General features: G+C 42.0%; 1 protein-coding gene across 1 annotated transcript; it reads right to left on the bottom strand.

Annotated features, from left to right (window-relative positions):
- Window positions 1–9529: 9529 nt before the first annotated feature.
- Window positions 9530–21423, bottom strand: LOC133570629 (uncharacterized). The gene is made up of 3 exons (XM_061923321.2): window positions 21296–21423; window positions 17865–18125; window positions 9530–9921 (listed from the first exon to the last, which is right to left on the bottom strand). Exons 2-3 carry the CDS (start codon window positions 18112–18114, stop codon window positions 9530–9532), a joined length of 642 nt encoding a protein of 213 aa, XP_061779305.1. The 5' UTR covers window positions 18115–18125; window positions 21296–21423.
- Window positions 21424–22225: the final 802 nt, after the last annotated feature.

Here is a 22225-nt window from a genome sequence, read left to right as displayed (position 1 = left end):
ATCTGTTGAATCGCTTAAGCCGCTGAAATCCGAGTCTGAATCCGAGCTAATGTCGCTATAGCTTGCTGTTCTTTCCGCCATGTTTGTTTGTATTGGCATCACTATGTGACGTCACAGGAAAATGGACGGGTGTATATAACGATGGTTAAAATCAGGCACATTGAAGCTTTTTTTAGGGATATTGCGTGATGGGTAAAATTTTGAAAAAAACTTCGAAAAATAAAATAAGCCACTGGGAACTGATTTTTAATGGTTTTAACCCCTCTGAAATTGTGATAATGTTCCCCTTTAAACATGCTGTGTTTTTAAACTACATTTAGCACAATCACTGTTTAAGTGTTTTTAAATCACTGCAGCTTCCATGACTGTTACACACTTGTGTTTACTGACCTGATTCTTAAACCTGAACTTCTTATCACACACAGTGCAACTAAACGGTTTCTCTCCAGTGTGTGTTCTCATGTGTGTGGTCAAGTGTTGTTTTCTGGAGAAACTCTTCATACAAACAGAGCAAGGAAAAGGTTTCTCACCTGTGTATGTTGTCATGTGTCTGGTCAGGCGTTGCTTTGTGGAGAAACTCTTCTTACAAACAGAGCAAGTAAAAGGTTTCTCACCAGTGTGTGTTCTCATGTGCAATATAAATTCATTTTTAGTGTTGAATCTTTTAGCACAAGCTGAACAAGCAAAAGGTTTCTCTCCAGTGTGTGCTCTCATGTGTGTGGTCATGCGTTGTTTTCTGGAGAAACTCATCTTACAAACAGAGCAAGTAAAAGGTTTCTCTCCAGTGTGTTTTCTCATGTGTGTGGTCATGTCTCTCTTAGTGTTAAATCTTTTAGCACAAACAGAGCAAGTAAAAGGTTTCTCTCCAGTGTGTGTTCTCATGTGTGTGGTCATGTTAGGTTTTGTGGAGAAACTCTTCTTACAAACAGAGCAGGTAAAAGGTTTCTCTCCAGTATGGATTCTCATGTGTACTGTAAAATGACTCTTCTGTCTAAATGATTTCCCACATTCAGAGCAGTCAAAGTGTTTGTTGTTAGTGTGATGTCTCGTATCACCTTTAGAGTCATTTTTACTCTCCAAAGGTTTTTGGATGTGGTCACTGTGATCAGAAGAGTGTGACATCATGTGGTCCATGTCTGACAGTGGAGCAAAGATGCTGTCTGGTTCTGACTTGATATCTTCACAATGCTCTCCATCAGCTTCTGTGATGTGTTGACTTACAAGCTCCGCCCCTCTGTTCTCCTCACTTTGACTGTGATGAAGCTGTAAGGACTGAGCTTCATCTTCATCATGAAGCTGCTCCTCTTTAATGTGGGAGGGGGCCTGTAGCTCCTTCTGTCCCACACTGGTGTGCCACTCCTCTTCATGACTCCCCGCTGACACCCGCTGGACGTCTGCAGAACAAATGAGGTGTTACTGTATTGAAGTTTGCAGTATTCAAACTATTGACATGTGAGCTAGGCCAAATAGACAGTGATGGGCAAGCTACCTGGACAATGTAGTAAGCTAAGCTACAAGTTACTCTCAATTAAATGGAGCTAAGCTATCCTCAGAGAAATGTAGCACGCTACACTACAAGCTACACTGCAAAAGTAGCTTGCCACATCAAATATATATATATATATATATATATATATATATATATATATATATATATATATATATATATATATATATATATATATATATAGCCCTGTGATGAGGTGGCGACTTGTCCAGGGTGTACCCCGCCTTCCGCCCGATTGTAGCTGAGATAGGCTCCAGCGCCCCCCGCGACCCCGAAGGGATTAAGCGGTAGAAAATGGATGGATGGATGGATATATGTATATTGGCCCACATGTATAATATCAATGTTTATGTTGTCCATGGAAAGAAGTTAGTAAGAAGCAAAAGAAAAACAACCAACCATGGATGACAAAAGGACTGAAAAATAGGAGAGAACACACAGAAGATAATACAAATAATAACAGAAGAAATGAACGCATTAAAAAGATGCTTTGACAATCTTTGAATCTCACTAAAAGTAAAATAATGCTATTTGGTAACAGTAGAAGAGAAAGTCAAACACAAACACAAATAGACAGGATATAAATTGAAAGAGTAAATGAAACCACATGTCTAGGTATAATAATTGATGATAAATTGAACTGGAAATCTCATGTAAAAAATATACAACATAAAGTAGCAAGAAACACGTCAATAATGAATAAAGCAAAACATGTTCTAGACCAAAAATGACTTCATATTCTCTACTGCTTACTAGTGTTACATATCTGACTTATTGTGTAGAAATATGGGAAATAACTACAAAAGTACACTTCATTCATTAACTGTGTTACAAAAAAGATCAGTTATAATAATACATCATGTTGGATATAGACAACATACAAACACTTTATTTATTGAATCAAAAATACTGAAATTCCACCACATAGTGAATTAGCAAACAGCTAAAATGATACACAAAGCAAACTATAACCTCCTAGCCAAGAATGTAGAACAATTCTCAACAGAATAGGAGAAATATAATCTTAGAGAAAAATGTAATTTAAAACATTTGTATGCACGTACAACACTTAAGACCTTCAGTATATCAGTATGTGGAATTAAATGATGGATGCAAGCCCGATGCAAGATGGCGCCAGTATGTGCTTTGGCCTGCCGTCTCTCGCTGTCAGCTCTGTTCGTTTTTGTGTTTTTTGCGTCTATTTTCGTTTCTGTCAGCTCACTGCTTGTGTATGACCGCCAAACACTGTTGGATCTTTGCCCCTCTCCCACTGATATGATCAACTTCGACGTTGGTTTTTCGACGTCCCAGTCAGCTTTTTCACCTGGCCGGATTCCTGCCTTCCTTTCCCGCCCCCTGGCTCCTCTCCCCCGGCGGAAGCGTCTCCGGCGCCGCGGTAAACGTGGCGGCCAGCTGGTGAAAGTTAGGGCACTCCTGGCCCGGCTTCCCGTGGCTCCCCGAAGGAGGAATGGTGCGGTATCCGGTCTCCTCCTGCACCCACGCTCGCTCGATCCGATCGGCTCCTGGCTGGTTCCTATCGTTGGTTTGGAGGAAGAAGCTTGCCGTCGTCGCTCCTGCTGTCCCCGCCCCCGGAGGCGCGGGGTGGATCACCGCCACCTGCGGGCTGTGTGTCGGGCCCCACCCGGATTAATTGCGGCCTTGGACGTGCTGGCCCCCGCCAGGTTCGGTCTTGTGAACGCAAGATCTTTGACAAACAAAACTTTTATCCTGAAGGATTTCTTCACTTCCCGCGGACTGGACTTCCTCTGTGTGACGGAGACATGGCTGAGAGCCGGTGAGTCCGCCCCTCTTAATGAACTTCTGCCTCCGGAGTGTTCCTACTTTAATTCCCCACGGCCGTCCGGTCGAAAAGGAGGAGGATTAGCAGTCGTTTTTAAAAATGACTTTAAATGCCGTCAGATCCGCCTACAATCCTCCTTTTCAAGCTTCGAACTGTGCATGTTTGAACTGGGTCTTTCTGATGTCGTCCTGTGTGCCGTCATCTATCGACCACCCAAGTACCACAAAGACTTTATAACTGACTTTTCTGAATTTCTGGCTGAAATCCTGCCCAAATATGATCGTGTCCTTATTGTGGGTGATTTTAATATTCACACCTGCTGTCCAGACGAGCCGCTTTCCAGGAGCTTCCTGAATATAATCGACTCATTTAACTTTGTACAGTCTGTGTGTGGTTCTACACATGAACGCGGGCATACACTCGATTTAGTGCTCTCGTATGGTTTGTGTGTTTTTAATTTGGACATTTGCGACGCTGTGTTCTCTGATCACATGCCGATCCTGTTTGATATTGCCACGCAGTGTCCAGTTAAATTGTGCGCACCGCCCCAACGCTCTCGCATGTTTAATTCTTCGTCTCCTGCTCGGTTCTCCTCTATTTTTTCGACTCGTTGTGATGATAATTCTGCAGCATCTGTGTGTCTGAATACTGAAGAGTTGGTTTCTGGGTTCAACTCTATCTGTTTACAAACACTGGACACGATCGCCCCTTTCAAATGCCGCCGCGCTAAAACCACGCCTCAGCCCTGGTTGAATGACGTCACTCGGGCTGCCAGGCGCGTATGTAGAAGAGCAGAGAGAAAATGGAAAAAAGACAGGCTGCATGTGTCCTTTGCCATTTTTAAAGAAAGCCTGTTTTCCTTTCAGATGACTGTAAAAGCAGAAATGAATATATATCTATCTCAGATTATATCTTCTAACTGTAACAACCCCAGAGTTCTGTTTAAAACTATTAACACTGTCATTGATGCTCCCAAATCTGCTGGTTTTGATGCTTCTTTTGAATTCTGTGAAAATTGTCTCCATTTTTTCACTGACAAAATTGTGTCAACTAGAGCCAGTCTATCTCAGCCTTCATATGACCCTTCTGTTCCCCTGCATTTCTCTTCTGTTTTCCATCAGTTTGAGCCGGTGTCCTTTTCTTTTTTAAGTGACACAGTTAGTCATATGAAGCCCTCTGGTTCTCCTGCAGATGCCCTCCCACCTCGCCTGTTTAAGGAGGTACTTGCTACTATTGGACCAAGTGTCCTTAACATTATCAATAGTAGCCTCTCTTCTGGAATAGTTCCAGTAGAGTTTAAACATGCAGTGGTACGACCTCTACTTAAAAAACCCAGCCTCGACCCCTCTCTCCTCTCTAACTTCAGACCTATCTCTAATCTTCCATACATTTCCAAAATATTAGAGAAGGTTGTCTACAGTCAGTTGTTGCCCTTCTTAGAGGATAATGGTATCACTGAGCTGTTCCAGTCCGGTTTTAAAGCCCTCCACAGCACAGAGTCAGCGCTTCTAAAAGTTTTTAACGATGTCCTCCTGTCCACTGATTCTGGTAAATATGTTGTCCTGGTGCTTTTAGATCTGTCTGCTGCGTTCGACACCGTCGACCACGCCACCTTAATCACTCGTCTTGAGAACTGTGTGGGCATTAAGGGCGCCGCCCTCAACTGGTTCCGGTCGTACCTAACCGACAGGAGTTTTTGTGTAAAAGTAGACAGTTTTATGTCGTCCACAGCTCCTTTACCACATGGGGTCCCCCAGGGCTCAATCCTTGCCCCAATTTTATTTGCACTTTACCTTCTCCCCCTTGGTTCTATTTTTAGGAAGTACAGTATTGCATTTCATTTTTATGCCGATGATTGCCAGATTTATTTTCCCATGGCACAAAATAACACGGTTCAACGTCTTATTGACTGCCTGCACGACATCAAAGTCTGGCTTTCAGCTAACTTCCTGAGCCTAAATGAAGATAAAACAGAAGTTATGTTGTTCGGTCCAAGTCGCTCTCCCTCCCCCAACGTTGACCTCGGCACTCTGACCCCGTATCTCAGCGACTCTGTCACAAACCTGGGGGTAAAGTTTGACTCAGATTTTAAATTCGAAAAACAAATCAGCAGCGTCGTTCAAAAAAGCTTTTATCAATTACGCCAAATAGCGAAAGTGAAACCGCTTCTATCAAGACATGATCTTGAGAAATTAATCCACGCTTTTATCTCGACTCGTCTTGACTACTGCAATGCCCTGTATGTTGGCATTAGCCAGGCCTCCCTCGCCCGCCTGCAGCTCGTGCAGAACTCTGCTGCTCGTCTGCTAACACAGACCCGCAGACGTGAGCACATCACCCCTATTTTAGCGTCCCTTCACTGGCTCCCTGTGCGTTACCGAATACATTTTAAACTCCTTTTATTTGTTTTTAAATGTCTAAACAACCTCGCGCCAACCTATCTCTCCGACCTCCTTCAGCCTTACTGCCCCACCCGATCCTTAAGATCAGCCGATCAGCTGCTGTTGACGGTCCCTGACACAAGGCTGAAGCTTAGAGGTGACAGAGCTTTTGCCGTTGCTGCTCCCAAGCTCTGGAACGACCTACCCCTGAGTGTTAGACAAGCCTCCTCTCTTCCTGTTTTTAAATCTCTCTTAAAAACATACTTTTATTCCATGGCTTTTAACACTGAGTGATATCCATCCTGCAATGGCGCCCCATAATACACCTGCTGTGATCCTGTTTTTATGTTTTTATGTTTTTATTAATTCTATTTTAATTATTTATTTTTTATCGTGTTCTGTTTGTATTGTGTTGTGTTTGCTCGGTACTCGTTTTATCTTTTAACCTGTTCATTGTACAGCACTTTGGCTACCCCTGTGGTAAATTTTAAATGTGCTCTATAAATAAAGTTGATTTGATTTGATTTGATTTGATGAAGCAAAGCAATCAAACAATGTACTAATATGATCCACTTCAAGAAACTCTTCACACTTAAAGTGTTTACAAAGTACAAAGAAGAAGATAAACATTCTCAATTTATTTCATCCATCATTCATTTTCTACATCATCTTTCTCATCTCACCATATGAAATATAACTTACTTCACTCATTATTATTTATTTATTTTTATTGTGATTACTTATGGAGTATATTGTGAATACATTGAGAACAGGAAGTGAACAAAAGTGTTAGCAACTGTTACGTAAAAGAAAAGTGGTAGGATTAAATAAGCTCTGCTTCTTCCTACTCCTTTTCCAACATGTTGAAAATACAAACTGGAAATTGTGATGCATCATGTTGTATACATGCATGTGTGATGTATCATGTTGCATGCATGCATGTGTGATGTATCATGTTGTATACATGCATGTATGATGTATCATGTTGTATGCATGCATGTGTGATGTATCATGTTGTATGCATGCATGTGTGATGTATCATGTTGTATGCATGCATGTGTGATGTATCATGTTGTATGCATGCATGTGTGATGTATCATGTTGTATGCATGCATGTGTGATGTATCATGTTGTATGCATGCATGTGTGATGTATCATGTTGTATGCATGCATGTGTGATGTATCATGTTGTATGCATGCATGTGTGATGTATCATGTTGTATGCATGCATGTGTGATGTATCATGTTGTATGCATGCATGTGTGATGTATCATGTTGTATGCATGCATGTGTGATGTATCATGTTGTATGCATGCATGTGTGATGTATCATGTTGTGTGCTTGCATGTTCCAAATAAACTCAAAGTCAACTCAACTCAATTCAACTCAACTCAACTCAACTCAACTCAACTAACACTTGGTGGACATTCAAGCCACAAAATGCAAATGGAGTATTGTTGGTGTATTTTGGATGGTTATAGAGGACCTCCCATTGGCTCCATTGCAAGTGGACTTTTATTTACATTTATGAGTTAGAATTAGGGCTGGGTGATATATGGAATATACTGGATATATTGTGGGTTTGTCTCTGTGCGATATAAAAAATGAGTATATGGTGATATTGGAGTACCGTATTTTCCACACTATTAGCCGCACCTAAAAACCACAAATTTACTCAAAAGCTGACAGTGCGGCTTTTAACCCGGTGCGCTTTATATATGGATAAATATTAAGATTCATTTTCATAAAGTTTCAGTCTCGTAACTACGGTAAACAGCCGCCATCTTTTTTCCCGGTAGAACAGGAAGCGCTTCTTCTTCTACGCAAGCAACCGCCAAGGTAAGCACCCGCCCCCATAGAACAGGAAGCGCTTCTTCTTCTACTGTAAGCAACCACCCGCCCGCGTAGAAGAAGAAAAAGCGCGCGGATATTACCGTACGTTTCATTTCCTGTTTACATCTGTAATGACCACAAAATGGCTCCTACTAAGCGACAAGGATCCGGTTCATGAAAAGACGCAATCTCTCCATCCTCACACGGATTACTATTTCACAGCAACTGATATTCCTGTGAACCGCACTGTGGATACTGTGGATACAACGGGAGCACGTACGGTGAATATTCGCACCACAGGGAATGAGAAGTCGTCCTTCACTGTGGTTCTAGCTTGCCATGCTAATGGCCAGAAACTTCCACCCATGGTGATATTCAAAAGGAAGACCTTGCCAAAAGAGACCTTTCCAGCCGGCGTCATCATAAAAGCTAACTCGAAGGGATGGATGGATGAAGAAAAGATGAGCGAGTGGTTAAGGGAAGTTTACGCGTGTGTGCAGGCGCCAAGTCCTGTTGGAACTTGAAATCTCCATCTCCATAGAGCAGGTCAGCAGCAGGAAGCATGAAGTGCTCTAAAACTTGCTGGTAGACGGCTGCGTTGACCCTGGATCTCAGGAAACAGAGTGGACCGACACCAGCAGATGACATGGCACCCCAAACCATCACTGATGGTGGAAACTTTACACTAGACTTCAGGCAACGTGGATCCTGTGCCTCTCCTGTCTTCCTCCAGACTCTGGGACCTCGATTACCAAAGGAAATGCAAAATTTGCATGGTTGGGTGATGGTTTGGGGTGCCATGTCATCTGCTGGTGTCGGTCCACTCTGTTTCCTGAGATCCAGGGTCAACGCAGCCGTCTACCAGCAAGTTTTAGAGCACTTCATGCTTCCTGCTGCTGACCTGCTCTATGGAGATGGAGATTTCAAGTTCCAACAAGACTTGGCGCCTGCACACAGCGCAGAATCTACCCGTGCCTGGTTTACGGACCATGGTATTTCTGTTCTAAATTGGCCCGCCAACTCCCCTGACCTTAGCCCCATAGAAAATCTGTGGGGTATTGTGAAAAGGAAGATGCAGAATGCCAGACCCAAAAACGCAGAAGAGTTGAAGGCCACTATCAGAGCAACCTGGGCTCTCATAACACCTGAGCAGTGCCAGAAACTCATCGACTCCATGCCACGCCGCATTAACGCAGTAATTGAGGCAAAAGGAGCTCCAACCAAGTATTGAGTATTGTACATGCTCATATTTTTCATTTTCATACTTTTCAGTTGGCCAACATTTCTAAAAATCCCTTTTTTGTATTAGCCTTAAGTAATATTCTAATTTTGTGACACACGGAATTTTGGATTTTCATTTGTTGCCACTTCAAATCATCAAAATTAAATGAAATAAACATTTGAATGCATCAGTCTGTGTGCAATGAATAAATATAATGTACAAGTTACACCTTTTGAATGCAATTACTGAAATAAATCAAGTTTTTCAAAATATTCTAATTTACTGGCTTTTACCTGTATATGGTGTATCGTGACATGGACTAAACATATCCACATATATATGGTGTGTCGTGACATGGCCTAAACATATCCACATTTATATGGTGTATCGTGACATGGAATAAAAATATCCACATATATATGGTGTATGGTGACATGGCCTAAACATATCCACATATATATGGTGTATCGTGACATGGCCTAAACATATCCACATATATATGATGCATCGTGACATGGCCTAAACATATCCACATATATATGGTGTATCGTGACATGGACTTAACATATCCAAAAATAGAGATATTAATAAAAGTCCATATCGCCCAGCCCTACTTAGAATGCGATTTTTTTTAAATTATATATCCACCATCATGTCTTTTATAATGATTGTGAACGATAGAACAATTCCCCCAAAAAGTGCAGTTCCCCTCTAAATTCCAATGATTAGATTTAAGACTTGAAGTGTATGAGCATGAAGTGATGAAGCCTACTTGGATGAGTCTTCTAAGACAAAGTGAACAGTCCAGTTGTGATGGATTGAATGCCCTGAGAATAAAATGATATGTGCTTACTTGGACTGTGATGAAGCTGTGAGGACTCAGGTGCTTTGTCTTCATGCTCTTCAGTCTTCACAGAGACAACAGTCAGTGGAAACTTGCTGACATCATCCTCCTCCTGCCCTACAACACACTCTCCCTCCTCTTCCTCTTTCATGTGTGGATCCTCCTCTTCCTCTTTAATGTGTGTATCCTCCTCTTCCTCTTTTATGTGGGTGGGCTGTGGATCCTCCTCTTCCTCTTTAATGTGGGTGGGCTGTGGATCCTCCTCTTCTTCTTTAATGTAGGTTGGCTGTGGATCATCCTCTTCCTCTTTAATGTGAAGGGGCTGTTGAGCGTCTGTTGGGTAAATAAGTAAATAAGATAAAGAGAGAATATAAATAGTTTTGGACTGACACTGTTAACACAATGACATTATTTGTGTTCTTTCGTGTGTTGTGTTAAAAGTGTGTAGCAAAACAACCAATAAAAACACGGGAAATACTTCCTTTTGTCCCAGCCACTAAAATTAATTCAAAAGTGAGTACAAAAACAGACTTGGAAATTTGATGAGGAGCAAGTTTTTTTTATAAGTACAAGACAGCATTGATTGAGGCATTCTTAACTTTACACTCACTGATATAAAGTGTGTAAATATTTTATTCTGTATACGGTCTATGACACCTAAACTTTATCTCTAAACTTAACCATAATTTGTGGTGTAAAATGACGTCTGGAACTCAAGATAGTTCCACGTCTGGGAACGCCACCGACGGATAATCCTTGATATTACTCAACAAATCTTAAGGGATCTATTCCGTTTCATAATTAGATTTTTTTCTCGTATCTGCTTTTCGCAGGAAGAACTCGGCCAGGGGTGTTTAAACTAATTTTAGATGGGGGGCCACATGGAGAAAGATCTACTCCAAGTTGGCCGGACTGGTAAAATCACGGCAAGATAACGTAAAAATAAAGACAACTGCAGATTGTTTCCTTTGTATAAAAATAGAACAAACACATTCTGAAAATGTATAAATCATGTTGGTTTTTTTTTTACATACAATAGTATTCTATCTTTAGTTGTCCTTTTTTACACTTTCAGAATCAATTATGTGATAATGTTCATCAGTCAACTCATTGGTGTTCATTTTCAATCTATCAAGATGAATAAATAATATCAATATCAAATTACAGGATGTTATTGATGTAGTTTGCTCATTTTCTGCGACTGGTGCGCTAACATCATGTGTTTTAGTTGTGTTTTACATATGTAGCATAATCTACAAAGATAAAAAGAATTGCTATTGCGACATCTAGAGGACACATTTAGAACAGCAGTTTATTTCATTCAAAAATGTTGACTCATTTTTGTACTTAGCAAATTCATCCCGTCTCATTCACTCATTCACACAGTGATGGCGGGATCTGCCATGCAAGGCGCTTACCACGACCCATCAGGAGCAAGGGTGAAGTGTCCTGCTCAAGGACACAACAGACGTGACTAGGTTGGTAGAAGGTGGGGATTGAACCAGGAACCCTCAGGCACGGCCACTCTACCAACCACACCACTAGCCTTCTACCATCAACCTGCCTACTAGCCTTCCACCATCGGCCTGCTTGCTAGCCTTCCACCGTCGACCTGTCTACCAGCCTTCCACCATCGACCTGCCTGCTAGCCTTCCACCATCGACCTGCCTGCTAGCCTTCCACCATCGACCTGCCTGCTAGCCTTCCACCATCGACCTGCCTACTAGCCTTCCATCGACCTGCTGCTTGCCTCCAGCCATTGGCTTCGTCTACAGGCTTCCACCCGTCGGCCTTGGTTGCTAGTCTTCAGCCCTGTCTGCTAACATCTTCAAAAGTGGTAAAACAAGTGTAACTTCTCCTCTCACTATGTCACATATTATTATATTGTGTTTTATACTTTTGTGTGGTTTTACTGGTGTCCCAAATGGGTCTGGTCACCCCCACTCACAAGCTATGCTACTTCAAGATGCACAGTTTGACATATTTGATAATTTGACATTTCATCATAGTGGCAGCTACAAAATAACCTCGGCCTTATCTCAGTTGAAGATTTTTGTGACTTTGGACAAAACAAAATGGCTGCATACTATGGTAGAGTCCATTCATTCTTATTGTTTCCTTGTTTTGAGAGATCACGTCAACATTACTGCATCCTCCCCTATTGTGAGCACTTACTTTCACAGATTAAAGACCGACTCAAAAGATCGTAACTTTAAGCGCAAATGTTTAGTTATATTATTGTTATTGCTCTCAGGAAATGTTGAGACTAATCCAGGCCCTGATACACCTACACAATGTTTTACACCTGCAGATTTTAAAACTAGATCTGGTCTTGGGATTATTCATATCAATGTTCGGCGTTTACTCTCTAAACTGGATATGATAAAGATCTGGATGAACTCAACAAATGTTGATATTGTAGTCTTATCTGAAACTTGTCTTAAACAATCTGTGCTTGATAAAGATATTTACATTCATGGCTATAATGTCTATCGTACTGACCGACAAAGAAAAGGTGGTGGAGTGGCCATATATATTAAGCAGAGGTTTGATGTTAAATTAGTGCTCTCTGAATCAGTAAGTAAAGAACTTGAACTGTTAGCACTTGAAATTGAATGAGCTAGAAATCACCACATTATGGTAGTGGGGTGTTATAGGCCTCCATCTGCCCCTAGTAATTCCCTATCTACTCTTGTGAAGCTTCTGTCTCAACTGAAATACAATGAAATAGTGATTTGAACTGGGACTGGCTCACATCTGTGTCTGACTCTTTGAAAGCACAGTGTGAATCTCTAAATTTAACACTATTAATTAACTCAACTACAAGACCTAATCCTAAATGCCCTCAAAAAGCTACACTCATTGACTTTATTCTAACAAATATGCCCTTTAAATGTGTTGCATCTGGTGTTTTCCCTAATGATGTGAGTGATCATTGTGTGATTGCAGTAGTGCGAGACACAAGGATTCCTAAAAGCAAGCCTCGTCTTCTTGAAAAACGTAATATGAAATTACTTGAGACGCAAGCTTTTTTACATGACTTGCATCTTTTTAATTGGGATAGAATTGCTCTTTTTGATAATGTTGAACTGGCTTGGAAATATTTTCACGAAAACTTCTTGAGTATAGTGAAAAAACATGCCCCTTTTAGGAAATGTAGGGTTAAAGGACGTGACAATCAGTGGTTTACATCGGACCTGTCAGATGTATTGCATGAGCGTAATGCTGCTTGGGCCAGGGCACGCAAGTCAGGGTTGGAAGCAGATTGGTTGAATTTTAGACAATTAAGGAATCAATTTACCGTATTTTCCGCACTATAAGGCGCACCGGATTATTAGCCGCACCTTCAATGAATGGCATATTTCATAACTTTGTCCACCAATAAGCCGCCCCGGACTATAAGCCGCGCCTACGCTGCGCTAAAGGGAATGTCAAAAAAACAGTCAGATAGGTCAGTCAAACTTTAATAATATATTAAAAACCAGCGTTCTAACAACTCTGTTCACTCCCAAAATGTACGCAAATGTGCAATCACAAACATAGTAAAATTCAAAATAGTGCAGAGCAATAGCAACATAATGTTGCTCGAACGTTAATGTCACAACACACAAAATAAACATAGCGCTCACTTTCTGAAGTTATTCTTCATTCGTAAATCCTTCGTCTTCGGTGTCCGAAGTGAAAAGTTGGGCAAATTTACGATCCACTGGCAGATGTTGGCGTCGTCTGGCGCTGCCTCCTCGTCTTAGTGAAGGTGTGTTCGCCTTCTGTCATCCATTGTTCCCACGCAGTTAGCAGTCTAGCTTCGAATGCCCTGTTGACACCAATATCTAGCGGCTGGAGGTCTTTTGTCAATCCACCCGGAATGACGGCGAGTATTGAATTAAGCGCGTAAGCGTGTCTCTCAATGTGCTGTTATGAGCTAGCAAATATAACAACTACACTACCCAGCATGCAACGATAGTTACGAGCATGCGCGGTAGCCCTGAGAAGCGTTGTATGCTGGCAGTTAGCACGCTGTGAGTAAACGTTGAGAACTCAGTTAACACGCCTCGTCTGCATTATTTATAATTAGACAGACAACACACTTAATAGGAGCCATTTTGGGGTCTTTACATAAACACACAAATGGAAATGAAACGTCACATATCCCAGCATGCACCGCGCGCTTCTTCTACGGGGAAAAAAGATGGCGGCTGTTTACCGTAGTTGCGAGACCTAAACTTTATGAAAATGAATCTTAATATTTATCCATATATAAAGCGCACCGGGTTATAAGGCGCACTGTCAGCTTTTGAGAAAATTTGTGGTTTTTAGGTGCGCCTTATAGTGCGGAAAATACGGTACCTCTCTCCTTCGGAAAGTCAAATCAGAATTTTATTTCTCCACAACAATTGAAAACCTCAAACACCCAAAGAAGTTTGGGAAAATCATCAAATCTTTGTCCGCCTGCTGTAATTCAGTCAATCTCCCACCTAGTATACGTGTTGATGGTGTCAGAGTAAGTGACAGAAGAGAAATGGGTAGTCATTATAATAATCATTTTATTTCCTCTGGTTTTCTCAATAATTCTGACAACTTTACTGAAGTTCCGCTAACTCCGGAAAGAACCGTTGAAAATACCCAGGTTTTTAACTTCACGCCCTTTACCACAACAGAGGTAATGAGGGCTCTAAAACAACTTAAACCTAGAAAGCCAGCTGGCTCAGATAAATTAGAGCCGCTCTTTTTAAAGTTGACAGCTGAAATTATAGCTGGACCACTGACTCACATTTTTAATTTTACTCGAATTTCAAATGAAATCCCCTCGGATTGGAAATATGCCCTTGTAATCCGCCTATTAAAAGGAGGTGACCCTCCATCCATCCATCCATCTTCTTCCGCTTATTCGAGGTCGGGTCGCGGGGGCAGCAGCCTAAGCAGGGAAGCCCAGACTTCCCTCTCCCCAGCCACTTCGTCCAGCTCCTCCCGGGGGATCCCGAGGCGTTCCCAGGCCAGCCGGGAGACATAGTCTTCCCAACGTGTCCTGGGTCTTCCTCGTGGCCTCCTAGTAATCTAAATGATTACAGACCGATCTCTAAACTCTCTGTTCTGGCAAAAGTGCTTGAATCCCTTATCAGTGAACAGATAAAAGACTTTTTGGACACCAACTTTATTCTGTCACCATTTCAGTCAGGTTTTGGCAGAAATCCCAGTACTGTTACTGCTGCTATGAAGTTTATAAATGATGTAACTGAAGCTCTTGACAAGAAGCAGTGCTGTCTGTCCCTCTTTATTGACTTTTCAAAGGCATTTGATACTGTTGATCATGTCATTTTAATCAAACGTCTTTCAGCAATTGGTTTTTCTCAGCAAGCATTTGGATACTTTGCAAATGACCTCACAAGTAGAACTCAGGCTGTTCAGATAGAAGGTTCCTTCTCGGACGTACTGCAAGTGGAAAAGGGTGTCCCTCAAGGTTCTGTGTTGGGCCCATTATTAATTAATAATCTTGGACAGAATATTCTGAACTCAACTTTCCATTCCTACGCTGATGATACTGTCATATACTGCACAGCACCCACTCCTGCTGAGGCCTTTAAATATCTACAACAAGCATTTGACAGAGTACTAGAACAACATTGCTATCTTCAACTGCTTTTAAATGCAGAGAAAACTAAGTGTATGTTCTTTACCACGTCAAAAACTGTAAGATCAGCACTGTGTGAGAACATTTGAATTTGTGTTAGTATCTGCTTTTAAATATTTAGGATTTTAATTGATGACCACTTGAGTTTTAAGGAGCACATTCAGTATGTTGCAAAAAAACCCTGAAACTTTTACTGGGATTTTATTATAGAAACAAGTCTTGCTTTTCTTTTACTGTGAAACAGAAATTGGTGGAAACAACAAATGTACCTGTTATTGACTATGGAGATGTGTTGTACATGAATGCTACTGCTGGTTGTCTCCACAAGCTGGATAGTGTGTACCACGGGGCACTGAGATTCATCACTAACTTACTCACCATTGTGTGTTATACTCAATGGTTAACTTACTCACCATTGTGTGTTATACTCAATGGTTAACTTACTCACCATTGTGTGTTATACTCAATGGTTAACTTACTCACCATTGTGTGTTATACTCAATAGTTAACTGGACATCTTTATGTGCTCGACGCCTCAATCATTGGTATGTGTTCATCTACAAAACCATTCTGGGTATCACCCCATCTTATCCGTCTTGTATTTTAACAAAGAAACAAGGAAGTCACAATCTTCTTTCAATGAATGTTCTGCAATTTGTCGTCCCCAAAGTAAGAACTGAACTGGGCAAGAAAGCATTTAGGTTTTCAGCAGCGAAGGCTTGGAATAAACTACAATCCAATATTCAACTTCAAACCCTTGTTACATTGAATGAGTTTAAAGCTTCTGTGAAAGGATTGCAGTCTACCTTGTCTGTATGCACATGTGTTATGTCAGCAAGTTTTAATGTTGCACATTTAATGTTTTATGTGTTGTTTACTGTTTTAATGTAACCTTGCTGCTGCCCTCTTGGCCAGGTCTCCCTTGGAAAATAAATATTTGATCGCAATGGGATTTTACCTGGTTAAATAAAGAAAAAAACAAACAAAAAAAAACAGCTGTTTATTTGAAGTCTTAAAGAAGTCAACTATGTGTGCAGTGCAAGGTGAAATGCAGTTATGTCATCTTCTTGTCAATAACACACACATCAAACTTTTGCATGTTGTTGCTTCCTTATTTGTCATTATTCAAAGCTGATTTTAATGTGTAGCAGCGGCAGCTGAACTCAATGTGACAACGTGTCATAGTTACGTCAGTCAGCTGGAATTAAAAATACAAATAGTTGTGTCCTTAGTCCAGAATCTTCACGGTCCTCATGGAGGACATAATTAGGAACCAGTACTAAAAAAATGGTACTTGGTATACATCCCTAATCTTCACCACTAAACCTTTGAAATATGCTGACATATGTGCTGCTAAAGGTAAATAAACAGTAGCCATATTGAATGTTTGCCTTCATTTGACCAGGTGAGGTAAGGAGGACGGCCTCTAGGTCACATGGTTACACCCCAGCAATTACACTGTTGATGATTGATGAGCATTCATTTTTAAATGGTGGTGTTAAAAAGCAAGTACCGTATTTTCCGCACTATAAGGCGCACCTAAAAACCACAAATTTTCTCAAAAGCTAACAGTGCGCCTTATAACCCGGTGCGCTTTATTACGATTCATTTTCATAAAGTTTAGGTCTCGCAACTACGGTAAACAGCCGCCATCTTTTTTCCCCGTAGAAGAAGCGCGCGGTGCATGCTGGGATATGTGACGTTTCATTTCCATTTGTGTGTTTATGTAAAGACCCCAAATGGCTCCTATTAAGTGTGTTGTCTGTCTAATTATAAATAATGCAGACGAGGCGTGTTAACTGAGTTCTCAACGTTTTCTCACAGCGTGCTCATAACCACATTCGAACTGCCAGCATACAACAACGCTTCTCAGGGCTACCGCGCATGCTCGTAACTATCGTTGCATGCTGGGTAGTGTAGTTGTTATATTTGCTAGCTCATAACAGCACATTGAGAGACACGCTTACGCGCTTAATTCAATACTCGCCGTCATTCCGGGTGGATTGACAAAAGACCTCCAGCCGCTAGATATTGGTGTCAACAGGGCATTCGAAGCTAGACTGCTAACTGCGTGGGAACAGTGGATGACAGAAGGCGAACACACCTTCACTAAGACGAGGAGGCAGCGCCAGACGACGCCAACATCTGCCAGTGGATCGTAAATTTGCCCAACTTTTCACTTCGGACACCGAAGACGAAGGATTTACGAATGAAGAATAACTTCAGAAAGTGAGCGCTATGTTTATTTTGTGTGTTGTGACATTAACGTTCGAGCAACATTATGTTGCTATTGCTCTGCACTATTTTGAATTTTACTATGTTTGTGATTGCACATTTGCGTACATTTTGGGAGTGAACAGAGTTGTTAGAACGCTGGTTTTTAATATATTATTAAAGTTTGACTGACCTATCTGACTGTTTTTTTGACATTCCCTTTAGCGCAGCGTAGGCGCGGCTTATAGTCCGGGGCGGCTTATTGGTGGACAAAATTATGAAATATGTAATTCATAGAAGGTGCGGCTAATAATCCGGTGCGCCTTATAGTGCGGAAAATACGGTATATCTCCATCTTTAGTCATAAATGTGGCCCCCGGATGAACATGTGTCACAAACATTGTATTAGATGATATGTGGATGTTGTGCTTACTTGGACTGTGATGAAGCTGTGAGGACTCAGGTGCTTTGTCTTCATGCTCTTCAGTCTTCACAGAGACGACAGTCAGTGGAAACTTGCTGACTTCATCCTCCTCCTGCCCTACAGGACACTCTCCCTCCTCTTCCTCTTTCATGTGTAGATCCTCCTCTTCCTCTTTCATGTAAGGGTGCCGTGGATCCTCCTGCCTCAAAGAGGAGCCCCCCTGCTGCTGAAGGGCACGTTCTTCTTGACAAGCGTTCATCTGTTGGACGTCTGCAAGACAACACAAACAAACAGATGTGACAAATATTTTTTAGTCTATCAAATATAATATTTTTTCCATGAAGTACATGTTTGTGTACTTATGGACTAAGTACATCATATCAAAAGATGATTCTTAGTTTTTATTCTAATTTGGGTCCAATAAGCCCAAATAGCAAAGAGAAATAAAAAAAGCATGTAAACAAACAGCTTGGGCTTTAAGAGGTTAAGTCAGTATGCACGTATAAAAGTTTCATTGTGCTGCAGCATCGAGTGACGCCAACTTGCTCCTCCCACTACCAACCTACCAGCCAACCTTGATGTGCACCTCCAAAATAGTCTGACCTCACGTCAACGATGACCAGGACTGCAGAGCTGTGATTAGTTTGCTTTACTTTTACACGCAATATCCTCTCCTCGTTCTTCCTTCTGCGAAAGCAACATTCTTAAAACCAACAGAAGTGCAGCGAAGCACGTGTAACAAGTACCAGCGAGTGTGGCCGTGCAATAGTATGTTGGTCGAACCTCACTCACACCTTAAGAAATGTGCTGGCGTGAGAATATATATACACTATATTGCCAAACGTATTTGGCCACCCATCCAAATGATGAGAATCAGGTGTCCTAATCACTTATAAAATCAAGCACTTAGGCATGGAGACTGTTTCTACAAACATTTGTGAAAGAATGGGCCGCTCTCAGTGATTTCCAGCGTGGAACTGTCATAGGATGCCACCTGTGCAACAAATCCAATCATGAAATTTCCTCGCTCCTAAATATTCCAAAGTCAACTGTCGGCTTTATTATAAGAAAAGTGAAGAGTTTGGGAACAACAGCAAGTCAGCCACCAAGTGGTAGGCCACGTAAACTGACAGAGGTCAGCATAGTGCAAAGACTTTCTGCACAGTCAGTTGCTACAGAGCTCCAAACTTCATGTGACCTTCCAATTAGCCCACGCACAGTACGCAGAGTGCTTCATGGAATGGCTTTCCATGGCCGAGCAGCTGCATTTAAGCCATACATCACTAAGTCCAATGCAAAGCGTGGGATGCAGTGGTGTAAAGCATGTCACCACTGGACTCTAAAGCAGTAGAGACGCCTGGAGTGATGAATCACGCTTTTCCATCTGGCAACCTGATGGACGCTACATTTCGGACTGCATTGTGCCGATTGTGGAATTTGGTGGAGGAGGAATTATGGTGTAAAGTTGGTTTTTCAGGAGTTGGGCTTGGCCCCTTAGTTCCAGTGAAAGGAACTTTGAATGCTCCAGGATACCAAAACATGTTGGACAATTCCATGGGATGGCACTTCAAGTTCTTATGTGAGTAAAGGCAGGTGGCCAAATACTTTTGGAAAGATATATATATATATATATATATATATATATATATATATATATATATATATATATTTTTTTTTTTTTTTTTTGAGAATATTTGGGTACCTCATGATTCGATTACAAACAAAATATTGATGCATGTTCAATTTGTGTACAGTATATTAAAGCCATTTTTATTATTTAACATTTATCCATCCATCTTCTTCCGCTTATCCGAGGTCGGGTCGCGGGGGCAGCAGCCTAAGCAGGGAAGCCCAGACTTCCCTCTCCCCAGCCACTTCGTCCAGCTCCTCCCGGGGGATCCCGAGGCGTTCCCAGGCCAGCCGGGAGACATAGTCTTCCCAACGTGTCCTGGGTCTTCCTCGTGGCCTCCTACCGGTCGGACGTGCCCTAAACACCTCCTTAGGGAGGCGCTCGGGTGGCATCCTGACCAGATGCCCGAACCACCTCATCTGGCTCCTCTCGATGTGGAGGAGCAGCGGCTTTACATTGAGCTCCCCACAGATGACAGAGCTTCTCACCCTATCTCTAAGGGAGAGCCCCGCCACCCGGCGGAGGAAACTCATTTCGGCCGCTTGTACCCGTGATCTTGTCCTTTCGGTCATAACCCAAAGCTCATGACCATAGGTGAGGCTGGGAACGTAGATCGACAGGTAAATTGAGAGCTTTGCCTTCCGGCTCAGCTCCTTCTTCACTACAACAGATCGATACAGCGTCCGCATTACTGAAGACGCCGCACCGATCCGCCTGTCGATCTCACGATCCACTCTTCCCTCACTCGTGAATAAGACTCCGAGGTACTTGAACTCCTCCACTTGGGGCAAGATCTCCTCCCCAACCTGGAGATGGCACTCCACCCTTTTCCGGGCGAGAACCATGGACTCGGACTTGGAGGTGCTGATTCTCATCCCAGTCGCTTCACACTCAGCTGCGAACCGATCCAGTGAGAGCTGAAGATCCTGGCCAGATGAAGCCATCAGGACCACATCATCTGCAAAAAGCAGAGACCTAATCCTGCAGCCACCAAACCGGATCCCCTCAACGCCTTGACTGCGCCTAGAAATTCTGTCCATAAAAGTTATGAACAGAATCGGTGACAAAGGGCAGCCTTGGCGGAGTCCAACCCTCACCGGAAACGTGTCCGACTTACTGCCGGCAATGCGAACCAAGCTCTGACACTGATCATACAGGGAGCGGACCGCCACAATCAGACAGTCCGAAACCCCATACTCTCTGAGCACTCCCCACAGGACTTCCCGAGGGACACGGTCGAATGCCTTCTCCAAGTCCACAAAGCACATGTAGACTGGTTGGGCAAACTGCCATGCACCCTCAAGGACCCTGCCCAGAGTATAGAGCTGGTCCAGAGGTAATAGAAGTGCGTGCAAACAACATAATTTGTATTTATTGCTAATAAAGTTAGCACCGACACAAAGTAGACTACTGCAATGTATGTGTAATACATTATATTACACTGTCATAATAATAATAATAATGTTAATGTTTATCCTGTAAAGCGTCTTTGAGTACACTGAAAAGTGCTATACCAAATAAAATGTTTTATTATTATTATTATACCATGTGACTTATTACAGACTTAAATTACGAGACGTTCGTTCCTTTCTATTAACAAATATTTAATGATGTTAAGCGTGACTGTACTATACAGCAAAAAAACAGTTAAGGAATTAAATAAGTCAATATAATTGTCATAGAGAACATATAAAATACACTCCTCAGACGCTCGCATTTGCTACAAAGGCCTGCTAGCTGGCTAACGCTAGCACGTTAGCTTCGAACAACATATCAGGTAAATAATATAAACATATATAATGTATATTACCTCATAAGCCGCATGTACAAGAGAGGAGTGGAATATATTCTTCTTATTGTTACACCAGCAACTCTTAAATGGCACTTTCTGTTGTTCTGTGGCTGGGCGAAGGAAGTGTGCACCACTCACTATTGTCCCAGTGAAACACGTGTTTGGACAACATTTGTTCCGCGGTTGAGAACACCTCGATGACGTCACACAGGAAGAAGAACAAAACAAGATGGCGTCTGACGGAGAATACCTTGTTTTGGTTATTATGCTTTCTTGGTCTTAATTACAACGTCCATGTGCACATGTATGTCGTTTAACAGAGTAAACGTCCTTATTCATTGTTTGTATGCGGATACATTAGTCTGAGTGCACTTTGACCTGCTAGCCTAGCCTGCTGCTTAGCTTAGCTTGTTAGCTGCTAACAAAGAGAGGCGGAAGTGATCGACTCATCAAAGCAGAGATCCAATGTAAGTGTAAAGTGTTATTATTGTGTGAACATGTCTACATTAAGTAGAGATCCAATGTAAGTGTAAAGTGTTATTATTGTGTGAACATGTCTACATTAAGCAGAGATCCAATGTAAGTGTAAAGTGTTTTTATTGTGTGAACATGTCTACATTACAAATGATGTGAGTGAATCAGCGACTAACTGCTGCCGTTGAAGAAATATTTGTAATGTTAGGAAAAAACAAAAAACAATAGCAGAGTATGAGGAGGAACTTTGTCCAAAAAAAGAGGAGAAGGAGCGACAACATCAACTACCGGACGCTTTTTTCAAGAAACATCAAGTTGTGTTACAAATCCATCCATCCATCCATCCATCCATCTTCTTCTGCTTATCCGAGGTCGGGTCGCGGGGGCAGCAGCCTAAGCAGGGAAGCCCAGACTTCCCTCTCCCCAGCCGCTTCGTCCAGCTCTTCCCGGGGGCGTTCCCAGGCCAGCCGTGAA

The sequence above is a fragment of the Nerophis lumbriciformis genome, linkage group LG28 (assembly GCF_033978685.3).
Source record: "Nerophis lumbriciformis linkage group LG28, RoL_Nlum_v2.1, whole genome shotgun sequence".
Taxonomy (NCBI): Eukaryota; Metazoa; Chordata; class Actinopteri; order Syngnathiformes; family Syngnathidae; genus Nerophis; species Nerophis lumbriciformis.
The sequence above is the reverse complement of the archived record's forward strand: the minus strand, read 5'-3'. Positions and strand labels throughout refer to the sequence as shown.